Below are 23,031 nucleotides of genomic sequence, written 5' to 3'. Positions count from 1 at the left end.
ACGCAGGCACTATGAAGGTCTGTCTGACAGATCAAAACAAACAAAGCGTGCATTAACAGATCGATAAAAATTAGTAGCGAGTAGCGAGCTGAATGTAGATAAAAGTAGCGGAGTAAAAGTAGCGTTTCTGTATAAATATACTCAAGTAAAAGTAAAAGTATGTTGCATTAAAACTACTCTTAGAAGTACAATTTATCCCAAAAGTTACTCAAGTAGATGTAACGGAGTAAATGTAGCGCGTTACTACCCACCTCTGAAAATAAGTATATTCTCACCAATAACAAGTGCACTTTTCTTGATAGAAAAAAAAAAATATGGGACCTTTTTTTTCAATATGTTGAAAAATATTCTTAAATGAAGTAAATGCTAGTGCCATTATCTTGACATTATGATATGCGCTCGGCATTACATTTCTTGCATTTTCCCATCGATAACATGACATCATCGCGCCAAGTGCGTGCTCTTTCAGTCAATTAGTGCGCAAGGAATATATATATATATATATATATATATATATATATATATATATATATATATATATATATAAGGGACGGCGTGGCGCAGTGGGAGAATGGCCGTGCGCGACCCGAGGGTCCCTGGTTCAATCCCCACCTAGTACCAACCTCGTCATGTCCGTTGTGTCCTGAGCAAGACACTTCACCCTTGCTCCTGATGGGTGCTGGTTAGCGCCTTGCATGGCAGCTCCCTCCATCAGTGTGTGAATGTGTGTGTGAATGGGTAAATGTGGAAGTAGTGTCAAAGCGCTTTGAGTACCTTGAAGGTAGAAAAGCGCTATACAAGTACAACCCATTTATCATTTATATATATATATATATATATATTTACAGCCCAGCCCCCGACCACATTTTTTTTAATTGTAATTTTGAAGAATTTACCTGAATGTGCATGAATTATTTTTGTTCAAAATTGTTTGAAATGTCACTTGTTAAATGTTTAAATATTAACTGTCAGTTTACTGTACTGTGCCAACTGTACTACTATATTATTTATATATTATTTTCTATTGTTTAATTGAAAATAAAACAGCAAAGTCCATTTGGCTGTCATCTGTTTTAATTATGAGACACAATTGTGTCAAAGTCATGATTTTTTATTTCATGCTTGAAATAAGAAATGATTACTTTAAAAAAAAGTAGTTTTATACTTGTGAGTGTTGATGACACAGCTTTGCAACAGTTGATATTTTAGTTTCAACATTGTTTTGCTCAATATAGGTCATCAAATCTCAGCAACAAGCTGTAATATCTTACTGAGATCATTTAGGAGCAAAACACTTAAAACAAGTAGAAGACTCTAACATAAAATCTGCTTAGTGAGAAGAATTATCTTATCAGACAGAAAATAAGCAAATATCACCCTTATTTGAGATATTTACCGTATTTTTCTGACTATAAGTCGCAGTTTTTTTCATAGTTTAGCCGGGGGTGGGACTTATTCTCAGGAGCGACTTATGTGTGAAATTATTAACACATTAGCGTAAAATATCAAATAATATTATTGATCTCATTCACGTAAGAGACTAGACGTATAAGATTTCATGGGATTTAGCGATTAGGAGTGACAGATTGTTTGGTAAACGTATAGCATGTTCTATATGTTATAGTTATTTGAATGACTCTTACCATAATATGTTACGTTAACATACCAGTTGGTTATTTATGCCTCATATAACGTACACTTATTCAGCCTGTTGTTCACTATTCTTTATTTATTAGGGCCCGCATGGCCCATTGCAAAAGGTTCGGGAGTCCTGATGCAATGGGACATAAGGACCTATTGAATTTCTAAGGTTTTATTATTATTATTATTCTTCCGCAACTTTGCGCTGTAATTTGACCCCCTTAACATACTTCAAAACTCACCAAATTTTACACACACATCAGTAATATACGGCAAAACTTTTTACCAAAAAAACAAAACTCAAAATTGCGCTCTAGCGCCCCCTACGAAAAAAAAAAACTAGACTGCCTGTAACTCCCACTAGGAAGGTCGGAGAGACATGAAACAAAAACCTTTATGTAGGTGTGACTTAGACCTAGATTTCATAATGGTATATTCTCGGGCAAAAATCAACAGGAAGTTGGCAATTCCCCCTTCAAGACAAAAAAGTACTAAAACAGTAACTTTTGCCTCTTTGAGCTGTATTTTCACCCTCTTAACATGCTTCAAAACTCACCAAACTGAACACACACATCAGGACTGGCAAAAATTGCGATCTAATAAAAAAAACCTAACCCCAAATCTCAAAATTGCGCTCGCAATTTTTGAATAAAACGCAGAAAAAACTGCTCCTCGGAAGAAAAAAATGACAAAACTGCCTGTAACTCCCACTGGGAAGGTCGGAGAGACATGAAACAAAAACCTCTATGTAGGTCTCACTTAGACCTACATTTCATATATTGACAACCCCCAGCAAAAATCAACAGGAAGTTTGCAATTTCCCCTTCAAAACTAATTTTTTTTATAAACCGGTCACTTCTCTTCAAACATTATCTCCTCTGAGCGCGTTTGTCGTATCAGCTTCAAAATAACACAGGAGAGAGATTGAACCCTTCCAAATAAAAGTTATCGAAATAATTTTTCTAACTGCTCCGGTTTTGATTTTATGAGCCTTCAAAGAACCGCTGCGCTGATGCTGCTGCGCTGCTGTTTTTTTAAGATGGCTGCTTAAAAGCAGGAAGCACCAGCGTGCCCACACAATGCAGACAAGGTAGGTACACTAGACAAAAGTCTTGGGACACTTCAGACTAAAAGTAGACAAAAGTATTGGGACACTTGGGACTAAAACTTGACAAAAGTATTGGGACACTTAGGACTAGCACCTGCCAAATACGCGGGCCCGACCAATGCTGCTTGCAGCTTTAATTTTAAATTGCCTTTCAAATGTCTATTCTTGGTGTTGGCTTTTATCAAATACATTTCCCCAAAAAATGCAACTTATACTCCAGTGGGACTTATATATGTTTTTTTCCTTCTTTATTATGCATTTTCGGCCGGTGCGACTTATACTCCGAAAAATACGGTAATCTTACTTACATTTCAGTTTTTGCAGTTCATGAATCAACATTTTTTCACCATCATTTTCAACAGTGCATTTTTAGGCCCAAAGGACATCTTTCCATACCATGCCAACAAGGAGAAATACGCCAAACCCAACAAGAGGAAAGGCTTTAATGAAGGACTGTGGGAAATTGAGGACAATCCAAAAGTGGAGCTGACAGCACCCAAGGTCCGTAGTATCCTGTGTTATATGGAGCATTTGTTATGTACAGTAAGTCAAACATGACACTTTTTTTCTGTGTTGTCTCTCTCTTTTTAGCCTGTTTGTCCTGGAATTCTATCTGAAAAGGATTGTGACACCGGCCCAGAAGGAGAGGATGAAGCGGAAGATAAGGAGATGCAATCCCCCAAAGTAAGTGCACTTTTTAAAGTAAAAATCCACCCTTTCTGCTTGACATCATTGCTTTTTAGCTTCCTATTATTTTTTTATATCCCTTATTTTTTGCCTTTTCCTCACATTTGTGTCTGCTTTTTATGTGACTGCCAAGTACACTTGCAGGAATACAGTGAAAGCTTTAAAAAGGGTCATATTATGATAGGTTTTTTTTTCTACATTTAAAACACGTCTTTGTGGTCTACATAACATGTAATGGTGGTTCTTTGGTCCAAATTTTGCACGTTTATGTTTTAGAGATCATCTTCTCGCCACTTTCTGACCGTCTCTTCAGGATGCGCCATTTTTTGGGCGGTCTTATTTACATGGCTCCACTTTGACTCTGTTTCATCCCCATCAGCCGTGTTGTTTTTAGCGCTTCTTAATGGAGTCTACTGACAGATATAAGTTCAAACTATACGCTACTTTGTATTAGAAATGAGCCAGTCTGTGTCGCAACAAAAGGATAGAGAAAAAGGAAGAACTTAATGACTAAAAACGTCAGACTACACTCTTAGAAATAAGGGTTCTAAAAGGGTTCTTCTACAAGGGCTGAGGTTCTAACTGGAACCATTTGCTTCTGAAAAACCCTTTCCCGAAGAAAGGGTTTTTCAAGGGTTCTTGGTAACGCTAATGGTTCCAGTAAGAACCATTTTGATCCAGAGAACCCTTTAAAACCCCTTTTCTGAATAATTGGTTTTAAAAGGGTTCTCACTAACACTAAGGGTTCCAGTAAGAACTATTTTGATCCAGAGAACCGTTTTTGGAAGAAAGAGTTCTTCAGGGATTGTTGAAAGCATGGGTAAGATCCTGTGTCACCAGGGACATACTTCCTGATAACATTTGCCAATAATGGTGCCTATCTTTAAATAAATGTTTTTCTCATTAAAATGTTTTGAATGTTTGTTCAATGTCAACATGATAAATGACCACAATATAATATGAACTAAACTGATCTGTAGAATACAATATGGTTCTTTATAGAACCCTCAGAAGACAAGACGGTTATCGGTGAAAACCTTTGAAAAGGGATGTTTTTAGAACCCCCTGTGTCAGGTCTAGATGAAACCCTTGAAACATGAAAGAGTTCTTTGTGGAACTCCCTGTGTGGGTTCTAGATGAAACCCTTGAAACCTGAAAGGGTTCTTAGTGGAACTCCCTGCATGGGTTCTAGATGAAACCCTTGACAAACGAAAGGGTTCTTAGTGGAACTCCCTGTGTGGGTTCTAGATGAAACCCTTGAAATACGAAAGGGTTCTTAGTGGAACTCCCTGCGTGGGTTCTAGATGAAACCCTTGAAATACGAAAGGGTTCTTAGTGGAACTCCCTGTGTGGGTTCTAGATGAAACCCTTGAAACATGAAAGGGTTCTTAGTGGAACTCCCTGCGTGGGTTCTTTGTAGAACCTCTCATGGGGGGTTCTGGGTGGAACCTTACACACACAGTTCTAGGTAGAACCCTCCGAAAGGGTTCCAGGTGGAACCTTTATAAAAAGGTTCTACCTGGAGCCAAAAAGGGTTCTCCTATGAGGACGAGCCGAAGAACCTTATATGGTTCTACTTAGCACTTTTATTTCTAAGAGTGTACAATGGTGGACTCGCGCAAAGCTCTTCGGGTAAATCCTTACCATATATGGAGATATCTGCTGACGTCACCATTGGGGAAAAATGTTACAAACAGCTCGTTTGGATCAAGTTTGAAGGAAGGCAAGATTATTTATAAATATCTCTGCCATGCCTTTATGGTTTGATTTCACATTTTTGGGACTTATGCAGATCCCGAATACACAAAACAGGTACCGGTAACCTTGGGTAAGAAAAGTTTGTTTTGCATAACAGCTCATCTTTAAGATTGCACACAATGTTGAAAATGGACACGATTTTGTTCCAGAGTTAGACTGTTACCTCTTTTACTCAGGCAGGCAATTTTGAGAAGTGTACATAAACGTAAGTAATAAAACTCGCTGACTCACCCTTTTAAAGAAACAAAACTCCTCGCACTGCAACCTACCACTGGTATAAGCTAACCGAAAGGTGGGCGGATCGATACTAATATCGACACTCGACAGTAACAATACCAAGTATTATATCATTATATGGTCAATACTACTGTGGTTACACTGCAAAAAGTCAGTGTTCAAAAACAAGAAAAAAATACTAAAATTATGGGTATTTTATTTGAACATAGCAAAATTATCTGCCAATAGAACAAGAAAATGTGGCTTGTCAAGACTTTCCAAAACAAGTAAAATTAGCTAACCTCAATGAACCCAAAAATACTTAAAATAAGTATATTCTCACTAATAACAAGTGCACTTTTCTTGGTAGAAAAAAAAAAGAGAGACCTTTTTGCCCATTGTGTTGAAAAATATTCTTAAATTAAATAAACGCTAGTGCCATTGTCTTGACATAATGATATGCACTCGGCATTACATTTCTTGAAACCAGGAAAAACTTACACTAAAAACTAGTTTATTGTTCTTAATGGAAAGGCAACAAGGCAAGCGCTTGTTACTCTCGGGGTCTCCTAGCCGCTCAGGCAAATTATATTGTCTAAAAATGCATTTTTCCATCGATAACATGACATCATCGCTCCAAGTGCATGCTCTTTCAGTCAATTATTTATCTGAATGTGCATTAATTATTTCTGTTCAAAATTGTTTGAAATGTTAAATGTTTAAATATTAACTGTCAGTTTACTGTACTGTGCCAACTGTACTACTATATGAGTACGTATTTTCTATTGTGTCATTGAAAATAAAACTGCAAAGTCCATTTGGCTGTCATCTGTTTTAATTATGAGACACAATTGTGTCAAAATCATGATTTTTTTTTTTCATGCTTGAAATAAGAAATGATTACTTTAAAAAAGTAGTTTTATACTTGTAAGTGTTGATGACACAGCTTTGCAACAGTTGATATTCTAGTTTCAAGCATGTTTTACTCAATATAGGTCATCAAATCTCAGCAACAAGCTGTAATATCTTACTGAGATCATTTAGGACCAAAACACTTAAAACAAGTAAAACACTCTGACATAAAATCTGCTTAGTGAGAAGAATGATCTTTTCAGACAGAAAATAAGCAAATATCACCCTTATTTGAGATATTTCATCTTACTTAGATTTCAGTTTTTGCAATGTAGCTCGATATTTTTCATTATCGAAAAAATATTTTGTTGTTATTGTTTACAAACTCAGGAAATAGGTCACTGGATGCAGGAAGACTTTAAGGGCAAAACAAATAACTAATGATTTAAATCAGAGTCAGTAGTATGAAATCATTTTAATATTTAATTGATATTGTCACACCGCCATCCTGTGTTTTTATCTAATTATTATTACTGTGATGAAAAATGAAATTATTCAATGATCATGATAAATTATTAGTATTGGTATGATAATTTCTGCCCCTGTAACTACTCAATATTAAATGCATACACACATTTCTTGTATGACCCAAAACTAATGTTAAGTATCAAATTGAATTGGGTAAGAAGTTATTTAACCAACAGGAAGCAATATGTGAAGATGGGTGAAAATATGTCAACACGGCTAGATATATATCCTGTGGTGTACCCCAGGGATCAATACTGGGACCAAGATTGTTCAATCTTTATATAAACGACATTTGTAAGGTTACGAAGGACTTAAAGTTGGTTTTATTTGCGGACGACACAACTGCTTTCTGTTCAGGAGAGAGAGCACACAGAAGATAATACAAATAATAACAGAAGAAATGAACAAATTAAAAAGATGATTTGACAAAAACAGACTATCTTTGAGTTTCAGTAAATCTAAAATAATGCTATTTGGTAATAGTAGAAAAGAGCATCATACACAAATACAAATAGACAGAGTAGACATAGAAAGGGTAAAAGAAACTAGATTTTTGGGAGTATTAATAGATGATCAAATGAACTGGAAATCTCATATACAAAACATACAACATAAGGTGGCAAAAAACATTTCAATAATGAATAAAGCAAAATATGTCCTGGGCCAAAAATCACTACATATTCTCTACTGCTTGCTAGTGTTACATATCTGAGTTATTGTGCAGAAATATGGGGAAATAACTACAAATGTGCGCTACATTCGCTAACCGTGTTACAAAAAAGATCAGTTAGAATAACACATAATGTTGGATATAGAGAACACACAAACCCTTTATTTATTAAGTCAGAAATATTAAAGTTCGGTGATTTGGTAAAATTGCAAACAGCTAAAATGATGTACAAAGCAAACTATAACCTGCTACCAAAGAATGTACAACAATTCTTCTCAACTAAAGAGGAGAAATATAACCTTAGAGGAAAAAAATAATTTAAAACATTTATATGCACGTACAACACTTAAAACTTTTAGCATATCAGTATGTGGAATTAAATTATGGAATGGATTAAGTAAAGAAGTTAAAAATTGTACTGATATGATCCAGTTTAAGAGGTTGTTCAAAATAATAGTGCTTACAGAGTACAAAAAAGAAGAATTATGAGAAATACTTTCAACCTTATTGAAAATAAGATATTCTTCATCTCAGTATGTTAATAATGACTGAATTAATTACATATTACAAAACTGTTGTATACTAATTCATAGATGTTATTTTATTATATAAAAAGGTCAGTAAATGATTCTATATACTTGTAAACGCTTTGAAGTGGGAAAGGGGTAGGATTAAATAAGCTTTGCTTCTTCCTACTCCTTTTCGGGCATGATGTAAAATGAAATGATATGAAATTGTTTGATGTATTATGATGTAAGCGTGTTCATGTTCGAAATAAACTAAAGAAAGAAAACAACAGAAGAATAAGTGCGTATTATATTTTAGCACAAGTGTAGAAAGAAACATGTTACAATGGAAAGTCACCAGATAATAATAGCAAATTGGCAAATAGATTATTAATAATATTGAAAAAATAATACAACCAGAAATAACGCAATATGTCACCACGTACGTCAGCAGCTACATTAGCAGCCTTTGTAACTCGTTTTTAGAAATGGTTCTATAATCATTCCCATATGAAATAATATCTTGTGATATACATCGTTATCACAGGAGGCTGCAATATATATTGTAATATATTTAGGCCATATCACCCATCCCCGAGCCCTGATGCATTGTCAAAAAATGTGTAAAAGATAAAAGCAAAACAAATATGTTTTGAACCACAAATGAACTTTTCCTCTGTCGCTTCTTTTGTTTATTTGAATGTCACAAACAAGATGGAGCTGCCTTTGAATGCTTTTAGATGAGCATACCTGCCAACTACTCCGGTTTTCCCGTAATTAGTACGGTTTTCATCAACCTATTCCGGGTTACGGTTGCAGTGATAAAAAATACGGTTTTTCATTCATTAAATTTTTTTTTTTTTTTTTAAGTTTTATTCACGAAATCGCGTAACAACAATGACAATCGACACTGCTTCCCGTAACTTCCTATCGAGCCATTCCGAATGCCATGAGCGAGGCTATTTATAGCACCGCTGCCAAGCACGAGGCGCCAGTTGCCATTGTTTCCAAACGAGCGAACGATCATGGAATCAGCCGGAGAAAAATCGCAAACGAGTCTTAAACCGAAAAGAAAACTGCAGTCATTCCGTGAAGAATATTCAAAAGCCTATCCGGGAATAATTATCCGTTCCAAAAAGGGTGAAAACTACGCGAATTGCACCTTGTGCAGACAAGATTTTTCGATCGGACACGGAGGAATTAGCGATGTAAAAGACCACGTTGGGACAAAAAAACACAAGTCTAATGCCGTTGCTAAATTTGGATTTTAGCCACAAAAAGGTAATGACACCAATGTTATCTATTGGAATTGTTTAGTACTGTTATACTGTTAAAAGTGTTTATACTATTTATGCTTTCAAGTCCAAGTTGAAGAAATCTTGTTAAATGTTGACAGCATAACTACCAAAATACAGAAGTATGTCCTTAATATTTTTGCAATGCTATTTCTGTTGAAAAGTTCAAATGATTACATTAGAGATGTGATGTGCCACTTTTCAAGTGTCTGATGGCTTAAATTAATTTTCATTAATTTTTCATATTTTGAATTCTTTTGAAAGGCTTACAAAAAAACTACATTTGAATTGTAATTCCATGCTATTGACAGGACTATTAATTTTAATGAAGTTAGCTTACCATGTTTACAGTATGATAATTGTGATAGAAATGTGAATTTTAGGCACAGAATATGTTTTACAATTGAACAAGGCAGTAGATTATACAAGCTTGGACAGAAAGTTAATAATGACACCAAATAATTTCAAACTATTGAAGTTAGCTTACAGAATAAACATGTCAATCAACCCATATGATTTTTGCTGTAATATTTTTGTTTTGAAAAGTCACTGTGACTGATAGAAAAGTGATGGTTTTAGCAACATTTTAACCTGTCTGAATGCATAGGTTTTTCTGATTTCAAAAGTTGGCAGGTATGGATGAGGCAGGGGTCCACAGCAGCACTCGCTGCTCGCTTAAAAGAGCGATATGGGCTTTCATGTCCAACTCTCCAAAAGTTTCTTCACCAGATTTGTTGCTCAACTTTTTTTTTTTACCACTCTTAGCAGTCATTAGTGTAGAAATAATTCAACCGCTATTTGGACTCTGATGGATGTAAACACGTGACAAGTTCTATGGGGGCCAGTCTCTTTATATGAAGACCCACATTTTGCAGCCTGTTCTTATATTATTACTGGTGACATATTGCACTGAGCAGCCAGGACAACACTTGTACTCTTTTACCCTTTTACCATCACCCTCTGTGGTGGCATCACATTGAACCTCTCAAAACACTTAGAAAGAGTACCGTACACAGACGTCTCGCAGTATTTGCTGAGAGCACTTTGACTTCACATTGGTTCTGTTTCAATTCCAAATTGTGCGACCATCGGGGCACGCCACCTAACCTTTCTCCCATTTAAGACTGGTCTACCGCCCGTGCTGATGCGTCCTGGGGGCATTCAGGTGCCAGGAAGGGAGGAGGAAGAGGAAGGGCCCATGATGTCTGAACAGGGTCTTCAGAACCCGGATGTACGTATTTTGCATGCTCCCAAAGTGTCGGTTGTGCAGAGGGAACATGGCGGGTCTGACTTGGTGATTGACTTCACCGTCTGATTTATTAATGATCTTTTCGAGTACCTCAGAAAGCAATCTCCTTATTGCCTGTGAAGACAATTACAATAACACATTTTTGACTTTAGTTTGATTTTCCTGCATGACTTTCTGTGTGCTTTGGAGTCTTTTTGCATGATCCTACTTTGTATCATGTTTTATTTGTTTCTTTAACAAGTCTAACATAGCATGTCTCATTCCTTCAAATGCTTACCATAGTACTTCTTCAGCAATAACTCTGTTACATTGCCTCTTACTCTACATTCACAATTAAATCTGATATTGGATTCCTTCATGCACATACTTGCCAACCTTGAGACCTCCGATTTCGGGAGGTGGGGGTGGGGGGCGTGGTCGGGGGTGGGGCGGGGCGTGGTTAAGAGGGGAGGAGTATATTGACAGCGAGAATTCACCAAGTCAAGTATTTCATACATACCGGGTATGTGTATATATATATATATATATATATATATATATATATATATATATATATATCCTGAAAATATGCAAACAAAACTGTGTTTAGATAATTGATACTTCAAACTTGCATAAATAAATATTAAGGAATATAACATAACTTGGCTTCTGAGAGCTTCAAAATGTAATGAATAAAATGCTAAAGTTGTTGATAAACAAGCAATTATTTTAATAATTAAATATGGTCATTTTAAATGAATTATTATGATAATTTAAAATTAATTATTTCTAATATATTTATTTTAATGTATAATTTTATGGCATGATGTAATAAGGAGTCAGAAAAAATACAAATAAAAATACAATTAATTTTGATTTTTTTTTTTTTTAGCAAAATATAGTAAACATTTATTTAGTTTTTTTTGTTGTTTTTTTAACTAATAAATATATTTATTTTTAGGTAAGATAAACATAATAATACAATTTATCTCTAGTCTGGATGATTTACTTCTTGTCACCCTGTTGTCCTCCCGTCGTGAAAAAAGGCTGTCCTCACTCAGGTCCGCATGGACCTGAAAATCGGGAGATTTTCGGGAGAATATTTGTCCCGGGAGGTTTTCGGGAGAGGCGCTGAATTTCGGGAGTCTCCTGGAAAATTCGGGAGGGTTGGCAAGTATGTTCATGCACGTTCCAAATTCACATCAAATCTAATTATAGAAGTTATTAATAATGAACACCTTTTTGTTAATATGAAAACTATTTTTTATTTACTGTTGTTTGCATCTACACATTTCGTATAAATAATTTATTTTTGTGTTTATTTAACTGTCACTTTGGAAGAGAATTTCTTTCATGAACTTACTTCATGAAAATCCAAGTTAATTTCCGTATTTTCCGGAGTATAAGTCGCTCCGGAGTTTAAGTCGCACCGGCCGAAAATGCATAATAAAGAAGGGAAAAAACATATATAAGTCGCACTGGAGTATAAGTCGCATTTTTGGGGGAAATGTATTTGATAAAAGCCAACACCAAGAATAGACATTTGAAAGGCAATTTAAAATAAATAAAGAATAGTGAACAACAGGCTGAATAAGTGTACGTTATATGAGGCATAAATAACCAACTGAGAACGTGCCTGGTAGAGATGCGCGGATAGGCAATTATTTCATCCGCAACCGCGTCACAAAAGTCGTCATCCATCCGCCATCCACCCAACCAACATTTTATCAAAACCACACCCGCCCGTCATCCGCCCGTTGTTATATATCTAATATAGACGATGCAAGGCATTAGTGAGGTTAAAGAAAGGAGACTGATCCAATGCAGCAGAGACATTCAATGCGTGATAATATTATTTATCATTATTATAGTATTATTGTCATTCCCATTAAGAAAGTGTTGACTATTGTTGCCAATGCCCTCAGATCAGGAGTGCGTTCCTCACACTTTGTGTGCGCAGTTGCAGCAAGCAGAACGATGCTTTTAAGAAGTTAAAAAAATGTTTTAGAAAGACTATGCCTATATTTTCGTAAGGTAAAAAAAAAATTCTGAATTTATTTCAATGAATATTAACTTGTTAACGTTATAATGCTCAAATAGGGACAAGGGCGGGGTGCACGGTAAAACAGTGAACAATTTCGCGACAAAGATGAACCTTTATTGATTGATCTGCAGCCATGACAAAATATCAGACAATCTCCATTGTCAACGACAGGCAGGAAAATAAAGATGAACACATAGCCTATGTTCTAGGCATAGGCTTAGGCTCATACGTTTTTAAGTTGAAATAAAAAAATAAATAAAAAATGTGCCTTAGGCTTTCAATCACGCGCACAAACTTAAATTATACAATAACATATGTATGTCATCCCTATTTAAACAAAAATAAATAAAATAAATAATAATAATAAATTACCTGCAACTTATTGGCCAAGGCAAAAAGCTGAAGGGGGGGAATCAAACCTATCAGACTGCACTTTATCATCAAACTTGAATTATAATGAAAATAGACGGTCGCGACAAACAAAGCAGGCTAAATATCCTTACATTGTCGCCAATCGGAGATGCGCTTCACTTGAAAGTGAGGCCAAATAATTAACACGCAGTAGTACGGTATGTCTCGAATAGAAAAAAACACAATAAACAACGCAATTGCCTTCATTCCTTTGCATTGTAGTGCGCCCAAACAACACGTTACCATAAAAATTATTCAGCTGACCGAACTCAATATAGGTTGGACATGGGCTTATTTGGTATAGCCTAGGTAACGTAGACTAATTCGTTTAACATATCCAACCGTATGTCTACTTACTTTTTTTTTTTGTTAGCACTATGCAGGAATAAAATGGCATCTACAGTGCCAGGATTCAGGCGAGAGCGCCTGGCCTCTAAAATGCGCCCTGCTGCGCTGAAGGAGCGCTCAACTTGCGCCACTTGTTGCTGGGACGCATAGGATTCTCTTGGCAAGGTGTTGTAGTCGTGGGAATGATTGTCCTTGTTTCCCCCAAAAGGAAAGTAGATTTTCCTCTGCTGATCCGTCGAGATGGAAGTTTGTAGAGGAATAATCCTCTACTTCATCAACAAGCACAGGTGTATCCTCCTCCCATTCTGTGAAGTCAATCCTTTTCTTTTTTGGTGATGCACCATCAGCTCCACCTAAAGGACCGATAAAATCTATACGTTTTTCGTATGTGGGTAACAACATTTAACTATGTATATATATTTCCGAATTGGTTCAACCGCCCGAATCTATTTACAATGTATTTTTTTCGTCATGTCACCCGCCCGACCCGCGGATTATCCGCGGAACCCGCGGTTGTGTCCGCAAACCGCGCATCTCTAGTGCCTGGTATGTTAACATAACATATTATGGTAAGAGTCATTCAAATAACTATAACATATAGAACATGCTATACGTTTACCAAACAATCTGTCACTCCTAATCGCTAAATCCCATGAAATCTTATACGTCTAGTCTCTTACGTGAATGAGATCAATAATATTATTTGATATTTTACGCTAATGTGTTAATAATTTCACACATAAGTCGCACCCCCGACCAAACTATGAAAAAAACTGCGACTTATAGTCCGAAAAATATTATTAAAACTATCCAATGAACACATTGAAACGTCTTAGCTGCTAATTTGGATGTCGCTATTATGCCAAAAACAATTAATTTTTAATTATTTTTCTGAATTAGCTGAAGGAAAAATACACTTAGATTATCTCAAATGTATTTAAAACTGTCTCCTTGTAGGATTCAGGCCAGAGTGATGTGCCTAAACCCAAGAGAGGAAGAAAAAGAAAGGTCATTTGTTTTTATTTGATACGTAGTTGCAATTCAAAGTGCTGTTTTGAATATTTTTATTTCTAATCCAGACTGAGGGTGAGCAGGAGGCTGAAATGAACGATGCTCCGCCCGTGAGTCCTGCGAATCCTGCAGGTAAAAAGGGTCATGTCCTCGACCAGCCATCCCATAATGCTACTCAAGTCATGTGAGGTCGTGTCATGGTACATTTCAGGTGGGGAAGGTCCTAAACGAAGAGGCAGGAAGCCCAAAAGTGAAAAGTTGCTTTTGCTGCAGCATCAGGACCAGCAAGGCTCTGAAAGAGAACTGTAAACATGCACACTATGGCCACAACATTATATACGCATGCATAAACAAACCATACAAAATAATGCAAGTGATGCTCTCCCTCTCAGAGATGCCGCCGAGTCAGACAGAAAGAGAAAGAGGACGGCGGAGGACAAGTCCAAGAGCGGCGAGGAAGATAAGCGGAGGAAGGAGAACGCCAAAGGGAAAGACAGTGAAGGGAAAGAGCCGGAAGCCAAGAAGAAGAAGAATCTGCAGTCCAAGGAGGGTACCTCCCCAGGCGCTTCCGATGATGAGGAGGCAAGTGTCTACGTTGTTTTTACGTTAGGCAAACATCTTGTCATCATTACCATGTATGTTTGTGCATCCTAGAAGACCAAAGGCAGGAAAAAACATCAGAACTCTGAAACGGACAAAGATGCACGTCGGCGGAAAGACGAGTAAGTGATACCACCAAAGTATAAGTAGATAGATAGTAGAGATGCGCGGATAGGCAATTATTTCATCCGCAACCGCATCAGAAAGTCGTCAACCATCCGCAATCCACCCGATCTAACATTTGATCAGAACCGCATCCGCCCGTTGTTATATATCTAATATCGACGATGCAAGGCATTAGTGAGGTTATAAAGCTTTTGCCTGTTAAAGAAAGGAGACTGATCCAATGCAGCACAGACATTCGCGTGCCACGCTGTCACGACCCAGACGCACACCAGTGCGCAATCATATGGGAGCCGCGCTGAGCGCACCTCCAAGCACGTCTCGCTGCCGGCGACGGCCGGGTATATGGGCCCGACTCTCCAGCGCCATCCATTTTCAGGGCTAGTTGATTCGGCAGGTGGGTTGTTACACACTCCTTAGCGGGTTCCAACTTCCATGGCCACCGTCCTAGCTGCTGTCTATATCAACCAGGGTGAGCCCCACCCCTTTCGTGAGCGCACTGCGCGCGGAGTGACCCCTGTTACGCGCCCCCGGCAACAGGGGTGGCGGGCAGGTAAGCTGCGCGGGCGGAGGGCGCGGAGTGACCCCTGTTACGAGCCCCCGGCCACGGGGGTGGCGGGCAGGTAAGCTGCTTACCTGCTGCGCGTGACGCCGGCCGCGGCGAAGGCGGACGAGGCGGGGTGTCGGTGCGGTGGGCGCGGTGGTGACCCTGGACGTGCGTCGGGCCCTTCTCGCGGATCGCCTCAGCTACGGCTCCCGGTGGGGCCCTCTCGGGGGAAGGGGCCTCGGTCCCGGACCCCGGCGAGGAGTCCCTTCTCCGCTCCGTAAAAGTGTCCATCTCTTTTTTTTTTTTTCTTCTGTTGTGGCATATGCTGCAGGTGCCTGCTCGTTTTTCGTATGTGGGTAACAACATTTAACTATGTATATATATTTCCCAATTGGTTTAACTGCCACCCGCCTGAATCTATTTAAAATCAAATTGTTTTTTATTTCAACCACCCGACCCGACCCGCGGATAAAATCTAATTTTTTTTTAATTTCATCCGCCCGATCCGCGGATAATCCGCGGACTCCGCGGTTGTGCCCGCAAACCGCGCATCTCTAATAGATAGTACTTTATACACGCAATATCCCTAAAAAAAGCTTCAAAGTGCCTGATTTTAACCATCGTTATATACACCCGTCCATTTTCCTGTGACGTCACATAGTGATGCCAACACAAACAAACATGGCGGATAGAACAGCAAGGTAGCGACATTAGCTCGGATTCAGACTCGGATTTCAGCGGCTTAAGCGAAATTGAAGAAGAAACTGAAGCTATTGAGCCATATCGGTTTGAACCGTATGCAAGCGAAACCGACGAAAACGACACGACAGCCAGCGACACGGGAGAAAGCGAGGACGAATTCGACGATCGCCTTTTAACCAACGATTGGTATGTGTTTGTTTTTAAGTGTTGTAATGTTTTTAAGCTAAATTATTGGTAAACACAGTTTATGTATAATAATTTACGTAAAACCGCAAGTAATGAATAAAGTTTTCATCAATTAATATATTCTGTAGACATACCCTCATCCGCTCTCTTTTCCTGAAAGCTGATCTGTCCAGTTTTGGAGTTGATGTCAGCAGGCCAGGGAAGCTAGGGTCGATATTCTTCTCTTGATCATCTTCGGTGGCATAAGGGACGGTAGAAGCAGTGTGAGCCAAGACATCCAGGGGGTTTAGCTCGCTCGTCTGCGGGAACAAACTGCCGCCATTGCATGCCGTGCTACCGAGGTCCTTTGTCCCTGAATTGCTCACACACTCCGGCAGATTCAATGGGGGTCTGGCGGCAGATTTCTTTGACTTTATCGTTGGAAATGCATCTGCTTTGAGTGTCGCAGGATATCCACACATTCTTGCCATCTCTGTCGTAGCATAGCTTTCGTCGGTAAAGTGTGCGGAACAAACGTCCAATTTCTTGCCACTTTCGCATCTTTGGGCCACTGGTGCAACTTGAATCCGTCCCTGTTGGTGTTGTTACACCCTCCGACAACACACCGACGAGGCATGATGTCTCCAAAGTACGGAAAACAGTCGAAAAAACGGAAAATAACAGAGCTGATTTGACTCGGTGTTTGAGAAAATGGCGGATTGCTTCCCGGTGTGACGCCACGTTGTGACGTCATCGCTCGGAGAGCGAATATTAGAAAGGCGTTTAATTCGCCAAAATTCACCCATTTAGAGTTCGGAAATCAGTTAAAAAAATATATGGTCTTTTTTCTGCAACATCAAGGTATATATTGACGCTTACATAGGTCTGGTGATAATGTTCCCCTTTAAAAAAAATAAAAATAAATGTTGAGTAGAGAGCAAGTTAGTAGTAGGAACTAGTGCTCCTTTCTGCTAAGCTGCGGCTCAGAAACTGTACGCATGCACCGCAAAAATTCAGTGTCCAAAAACAAGAAAAAAAAATACAAAAATGAGGGGTATTTTATTTGAACTAAGCAACATTATCTGCCAATAGAACAAGAAAATTTGGCTTGTCAAGACTTTCCAAAACAAGTAAAATTAGTTAACCTCAATGAATCTTACTTAGATTTCAGTTTTTGCAGTGTGTTTGAAATAAACTTCAACCAACCAACCTATATTTGAGGGTTCCTCACAAGGAAACCTCAATGTAATTAATTTGTTAACTGCTGAAAAATTAGTTTGCTTGCAAGTTATTATGAAGTAGAGAGATCCCATTTTTTACCAATTTTCCCAGGAGATTTCCCATATTTTGAAATCCAAATGTTGATCCTCCTCTTAGACACACGTAGTGGAGGTGTTTGTGAATTCCCCTAATGTTGTTTGCTGCTAAATTAACCATAATACTAGTGCCACGTGAAACTGGTCCGACATTTTCTAAAAAATAATGCTAAAAAAAACTGAAAGCCTTGTCCAGCTGTTTGCTGACATATACTGTTCATGTGTAACAAAATTTAAAGGGGAACATTATCACAATTCCAGAAGGGTTAAAGCCATTAAAAATCAGTTCCCAGTGGCTTATTTTATTTTTCGAAGTTTTTTTCAAAATTTTACCCATCACGCAATATAATTTCGCCACACCTAGTGTGTGTGTGACAATCATTGGTACTTTAACTTTAACTTTATCCCTAAAAAAGCTTCAAAGTGTCTGATTTTAACCATCGTTATATACACCCGTCCATTTTCCTGTGACGTCACATAGTGATGCCAACACAAACAAACATGGCGGATAGAACAGCAAGCTATAGCGACATTAGCTCGGATTCAGACTCGGATTTCAGCGGCTTAAGCGAAATTGAAGAAGAAACTGAAGCTATTGAGCCATATCGGTTTGAACCGTATGCAAGCGAAACCGACGAAAACGACACGACAGCCAGCGACACGGGAGAAAGCGAGGACGGATTCGGCGATCGCCTTCTAACCAACGATTGGTATGTGTTTGTTTTTAAGTGTTGTAATGTTTTTAAGCTAAATTATTGGTAAACACAGTTTATGTATAATAATTTACGTAAAACCGCGAGTAATGAATAAAGTTTTCATCAATTAATATATTCTGTAGACATACCCTCATCCGCTCTTTTTTCCTGAAAGCTGATCTGTCCAGTTTTGGAGTTGATGTCAGCAGGCCAGGGAAGCTAGGGTCGATATTCTTCTCTTGATCATCTTCGGTGGCATAAGGGACGGTGTGAGCCAAGACATCCAGGGGGTTTAGCTCGCTCGTCTGCGGGAACAAACTGCCGCCATTGCTTGCCGTGCTACCGAGGTCCTTTGTCCCTGAATTGCTCACACACTCCGGCAGATTCAATGGGGGTCTGGCGGCAGATTTCTTTGACTTTATCGTTGGAAATGCATCTGCTTTGAGTGTCGCAGGATATCCACACATTCTTGCCATCTCTGTCGTAGCATAGCTTTTGTCGGTAAAGTGTGCGGAACAAACGACTGACCATTTTCGTCGGCTTTCCCCACACCCTCGTATTTTGAACAAATTTCGTCCAATTTCTTGCCACTTTCGCATCTTTGGGCCACTGGTGCAACTTGAATCCGTCCCTGTTCGTGTTGTTACACCCTCCGACAATACACCGACGAGGCATGATGTCTCCAAGGTACGGAAAACAGTCGAAAAAACGGAAAATAACAGAGCTGATTTGACTCGGTGTTTGAGAAAATGGTGGATTGCTTCCCGAGAGCGTTTAATTCGCCAAAATTCACCCATTTAGAGTTTGGAAATCGGTTAAAAAAATATATGGTCTTTTTTCTGCAACATCAAGGTATATATTGACGCTTACATAGGTCTGGTGATAATGTTCCCCTTTAACTGCAAATGAATATCGGCTCCAAATATCGGTTATCAGCCTCCTTGACTACTAATAATAGGTGTCGGCCCTGAAAAAAGGTCAATTTCTATCATATTATTGGGCATATAAATTATAATAGAACCATTTCAAAATGTTTTTTTATAATAAGATATTGCGTCATTTCTGGGGGCGGTATAGTTCTTACTTATTTGTCTCCAAACAGAGCAAACAAAGACGACGCAAAGAAGAATGAAGAGCGGGCCGGAGCCAAGAAAAAGGGTGAGTGAATACAGCAAAGCTAACTTCGCTTGTAAACACGACTTCCTAAGAACTAATAATTTTAATTATGAAACCATAATTATGTACTTTGGTGTCTTAAGTACCGGGTAGATCCCTTGTTAGAGTGAAGTCCCCTTTCCTCTCAATTGCTTGGCAGTTCTTTTGAAAAAAGGAGATGAAGAACAACTATTAAATACTTCTTCACAGAAATATCCACAGATGTGAAACTCCAGCGGCTGCATGGTGAAATCAAGATTTCCCTGAAGATAGACAACCCCGTGAGTGATTCTGGTTTTGTTTGGAAATAAAGAGTCCCGAATGCGTCACAACGAGGTGACACAGCAAGACCGCCTTTCATAGTATTTAATGAAGACAGGGATGTGTTGACCTTTCTGGAAATAGAACCTGTGAGTTATTCGTCTTCCTGCTTATGTTCCACCATGTGACATCTACAAAGACAGAATAAAATCCGTTTATGACTAGATACAATTAATCGCTGTGTTTGCTGCCCAATGTAACCTCGGTGCGTGTAGACTGCGTGGAAACTAAGAATACATAAAGGCATGAATGATCATGTTAAAATAGAGTTTACTACCTAAATGTGAACATTGCAGTCATTCATTGCTTTTTTTAGATATCGGTTCCAAAAGGGCAAATGAAAGCTAGCAATTGTTTACCATAAGAAATCATGTTAATTCTAGGGGTGTAACGGTACACAAAAATGTAGGTTCGGTACGTACGTCGGTTTAGAGGTCACGGTACGGTTCATTTTCGGTACAGTAAATCTCTATCGGCCAATACTCAAGGCTCCAATATCGGTACCTGAAGTTGAAAAAGTTGTATCGGGACACCGCTAGTTGATATTCAGTCTAAGGCTGCAGCTAACGATTATTTTTCTATCGATTAATCTATAGATTATTTTTTTCGATTAATCGGTTAATCCATAGATTTTTTTATTATTATTTTTTCGATTAATCTATAGATTATTTTTCCTTTTACCGATTATTTTTTTTATTTAAAATGAAGATGAAAAAATAAATGTAGGCCAGTTTTTTCAAAAGCCATGGCTTTTATTTACAAAAAAAAAAAGTATGGCCACTCAGTCAACATTGACAACAACATGACAAAATATTCTGTAACAATGTAAACATTTACAACTTTTAACATTTAACAAAATTAAAAGTAGCTTATTTGCTTTTTAATGTGCAAATATAAAAGTAAACATCCAGTGCAAATCTTAATATTCTGCAATAGTATAAGCATTTCTAAAGTAAAAGTATTGCTTATTTTGCTTTAAAATGTGCAAAAATAAAGACAAACATCCAATACAAAAAAGTGCAAAACGGAAATATTCTGTAGCAACAGTGTAAACATTTCAACAAAAGTAAAAGTATTGCTTATTTGCTAAAATGTGCAAAAATAAAGATAAACATCCAATACAAGAAAGTGCAAAACGAAATATTCTGCAACAACAGTGTTAACATTTCAACAAAAGTAAAAGTATTGCTTATTTTGCTTAATAACACAACAATGATAGTATGATTAAAGTGAAAGTTAATTGTTGGTTTGTACATAGTATATGTAACTGTTAATGTTGTAAAAGGTATTTGCACAACTAATTAACGTTAGCGTTTGTGACACGTCTTGTGCCGTGGGGTTCTTTCAGGACCGACAGACTGAACGCCAGACGGCTTTGCCAGGTTTACAATCTTTTAATTTTACACAAAGTCTTTTCTCTTCCAACTCTTTTCTCTTTCTTTCCTCACTTTTCAACTCCTCTTCCTCGTTGTCTCTGGCTCTCCTCCTCTCTCGCTCCACGTCAGCTTCACTCTGGCTCCTTCCGGTCTCTCTTCCCTCTCTCTCTGCTGCTCCCCTTTTCTTCAGCGAGAGGAGATTGGATGATCGCGCACCTGGGCACGATTGCGGCGTCGCTCCCGGCGCGCCCCACCTTGCCGCTCGCTCGCCGGTCCCGCCTCTCCACAGCGTTAAAGAGGAGCGCGTCTTTGTAAACACTGAACAGGCACGCGAAACGCGCCTCTCAGAGCGAAACGGTGTTTTACTTTATGAATTTACAACGCAGATACAAATGACACATTCATGTTTTTGTGTAATGATGACAACGTATACTCACGCGGACGATTGACTAGTTGATGGTGATGGCAAGAACGCTGTCGGTTTTCTTTTCAAATGTTCGTTCATAGCCGTTGTGCTGCTATGATAGGCTATTTCCGCTCGACACAGTGTGCTTACAACAACATTATTAGGCCGTTTATTGAAATACTCCCACACTTTTGACGACTTTTGGCGTGCTTTTTTACCCTCGCTCGCACCGCTCGCATCGTCTGCTTTGCGCTCCGCCATGACAGTAGCGTGACGTATATATGCGACGCGTCGACGCACAAAAACGGCGTCGACGTATTTACGTAACCGATGACGTCGACGCGTCGTTTCAGCCTTAATTCAGTCTCACCAAGTGTGCTGTTTGAAAAAAGACATCAGCTGCTATGAGAAGCTGAGACACATCCACGCTTTGGCATGCTGCTCAATACAACGATGGCATGAAAACAGGAGTTCAGAACTCCCATACCATTAAACATTTTTTTACAGAATAGATTCCTTGATCGTTATGTCTTCCTATAGAAGCTTATCATGTCAATTTAGTCAAATGTTGATCCTAATTCTTGTTACTCCGTCTAGCTCAGGGGTCGGCAACCCGCGGCTCCGGAGCTGCATGCGGCTCTTTGATCACTCTGATGCGGCTCAGTTGCATACCTGCCGACCCCCCCCCGATTTTCCCGGGAGACTTCCGGATTTCGGTGCCTCTCGCAGAAAACTCACGGGATTAATATTCATCCTTCAAACAATAATAAGGGCATTCCATGATGGTACAGCATTTAGCACCCTCTACAATCTGTATAAACAGCGTGCCAGCTCAGCCTCTTGTTATATGCGTCTTCTGCTTGCACACGTAAGTGACAGCAAGGCATACTTGGTCAACAGCCACACAGGTTACACTGACGGTGGCCATATAAAACAACTTTAACACTCTTACTAATAATGCGCCACACTTTGAACCAAAACCAAACAAGAATGACAAACACATTTTGGGAGAATATCTGCACCTTAACACAACATAAACACAACAGAACAAATACCCAGAATCCCATGCAGCCCTGACTGGGGGGGTATAATGTAGCCCGGAAGAGTTAGGGCTGCATGGGATTCTGGGTATTTGTTCTGTTGTGTTTATGTTGTGTTACGGTGCAGATGTTCTCCCAAAATGTGTTTGTCATTCTTGTTTGGTGTGGGTTCACAGTGTGGCGCATTATTAGTAAGAGTGTTAAAGTTTTTTATACAGCCACCGTCAGTGTAACCTGTGTGGTTGTTGAGCAAGTATGCCTTGCTGTCACTAACGTGAGCAA

At 38.7% G+C, this 23,031-nt stretch overlaps 1 protein-coding gene across 3 annotated transcripts in view; it reads left to right on the top strand.

The window, feature by feature from the left end:
- Window positions 1-23,031, top strand: part of psip1a (PC4 and SFRS1 interacting protein 1a) — a 44,041-nt gene that overhangs the window by 7,181 nt on the left and 13,829 nt on the right. The window contains exons 4-13 of one of the 3 annotated variants that reach the window (XM_061922980.1): window positions 3,112-3,250; window positions 3,341-3,433; window positions 10,385-10,492; window positions 14,250-14,300; window positions 14,372-14,435; window positions 14,515-14,608; window positions 14,696-14,885; window positions 14,961-15,025; window positions 19,554-19,609; window positions 19,817-19,887. In XM_061922980.1, the coding sequence (XP_061778964.1) occupies window positions 3,112-3,250; window positions 3,341-3,433; window positions 10,385-10,492; window positions 14,250-14,300; window positions 14,372-14,435; window positions 14,515-14,608; window positions 14,696-14,885; window positions 14,961-15,025; window positions 19,554-19,609; window positions 19,817-19,887 (931 nt within the window). Of the gene's footprint in view, window positions 1-3,111; window positions 3,251-3,340; window positions 3,434-10,384; window positions 10,493-14,249; window positions 14,301-14,371; window positions 14,436-14,514; window positions 14,609-14,695; window positions 14,886-14,957; window positions 15,026-19,553; window positions 19,610-19,816; window positions 19,888-23,031 lie in introns of all 3 variants that reach the window. The other 2 variants (XM_061922979.1, XM_061922981.1) reach the window with 2 other exon arrangements.

This window comes from Nerophis lumbriciformis, linkage group LG27 (genome assembly GCF_033978685.3).
Source record: "Nerophis lumbriciformis linkage group LG27, RoL_Nlum_v2.1, whole genome shotgun sequence".
Taxonomy (NCBI): Eukaryota; Metazoa; Chordata; class Actinopteri; order Syngnathiformes; family Syngnathidae; genus Nerophis; species Nerophis lumbriciformis.
The sequence above is the reverse complement of the archived record's forward strand: the minus strand, read 5'-3'. Positions and strand labels throughout refer to the sequence as shown.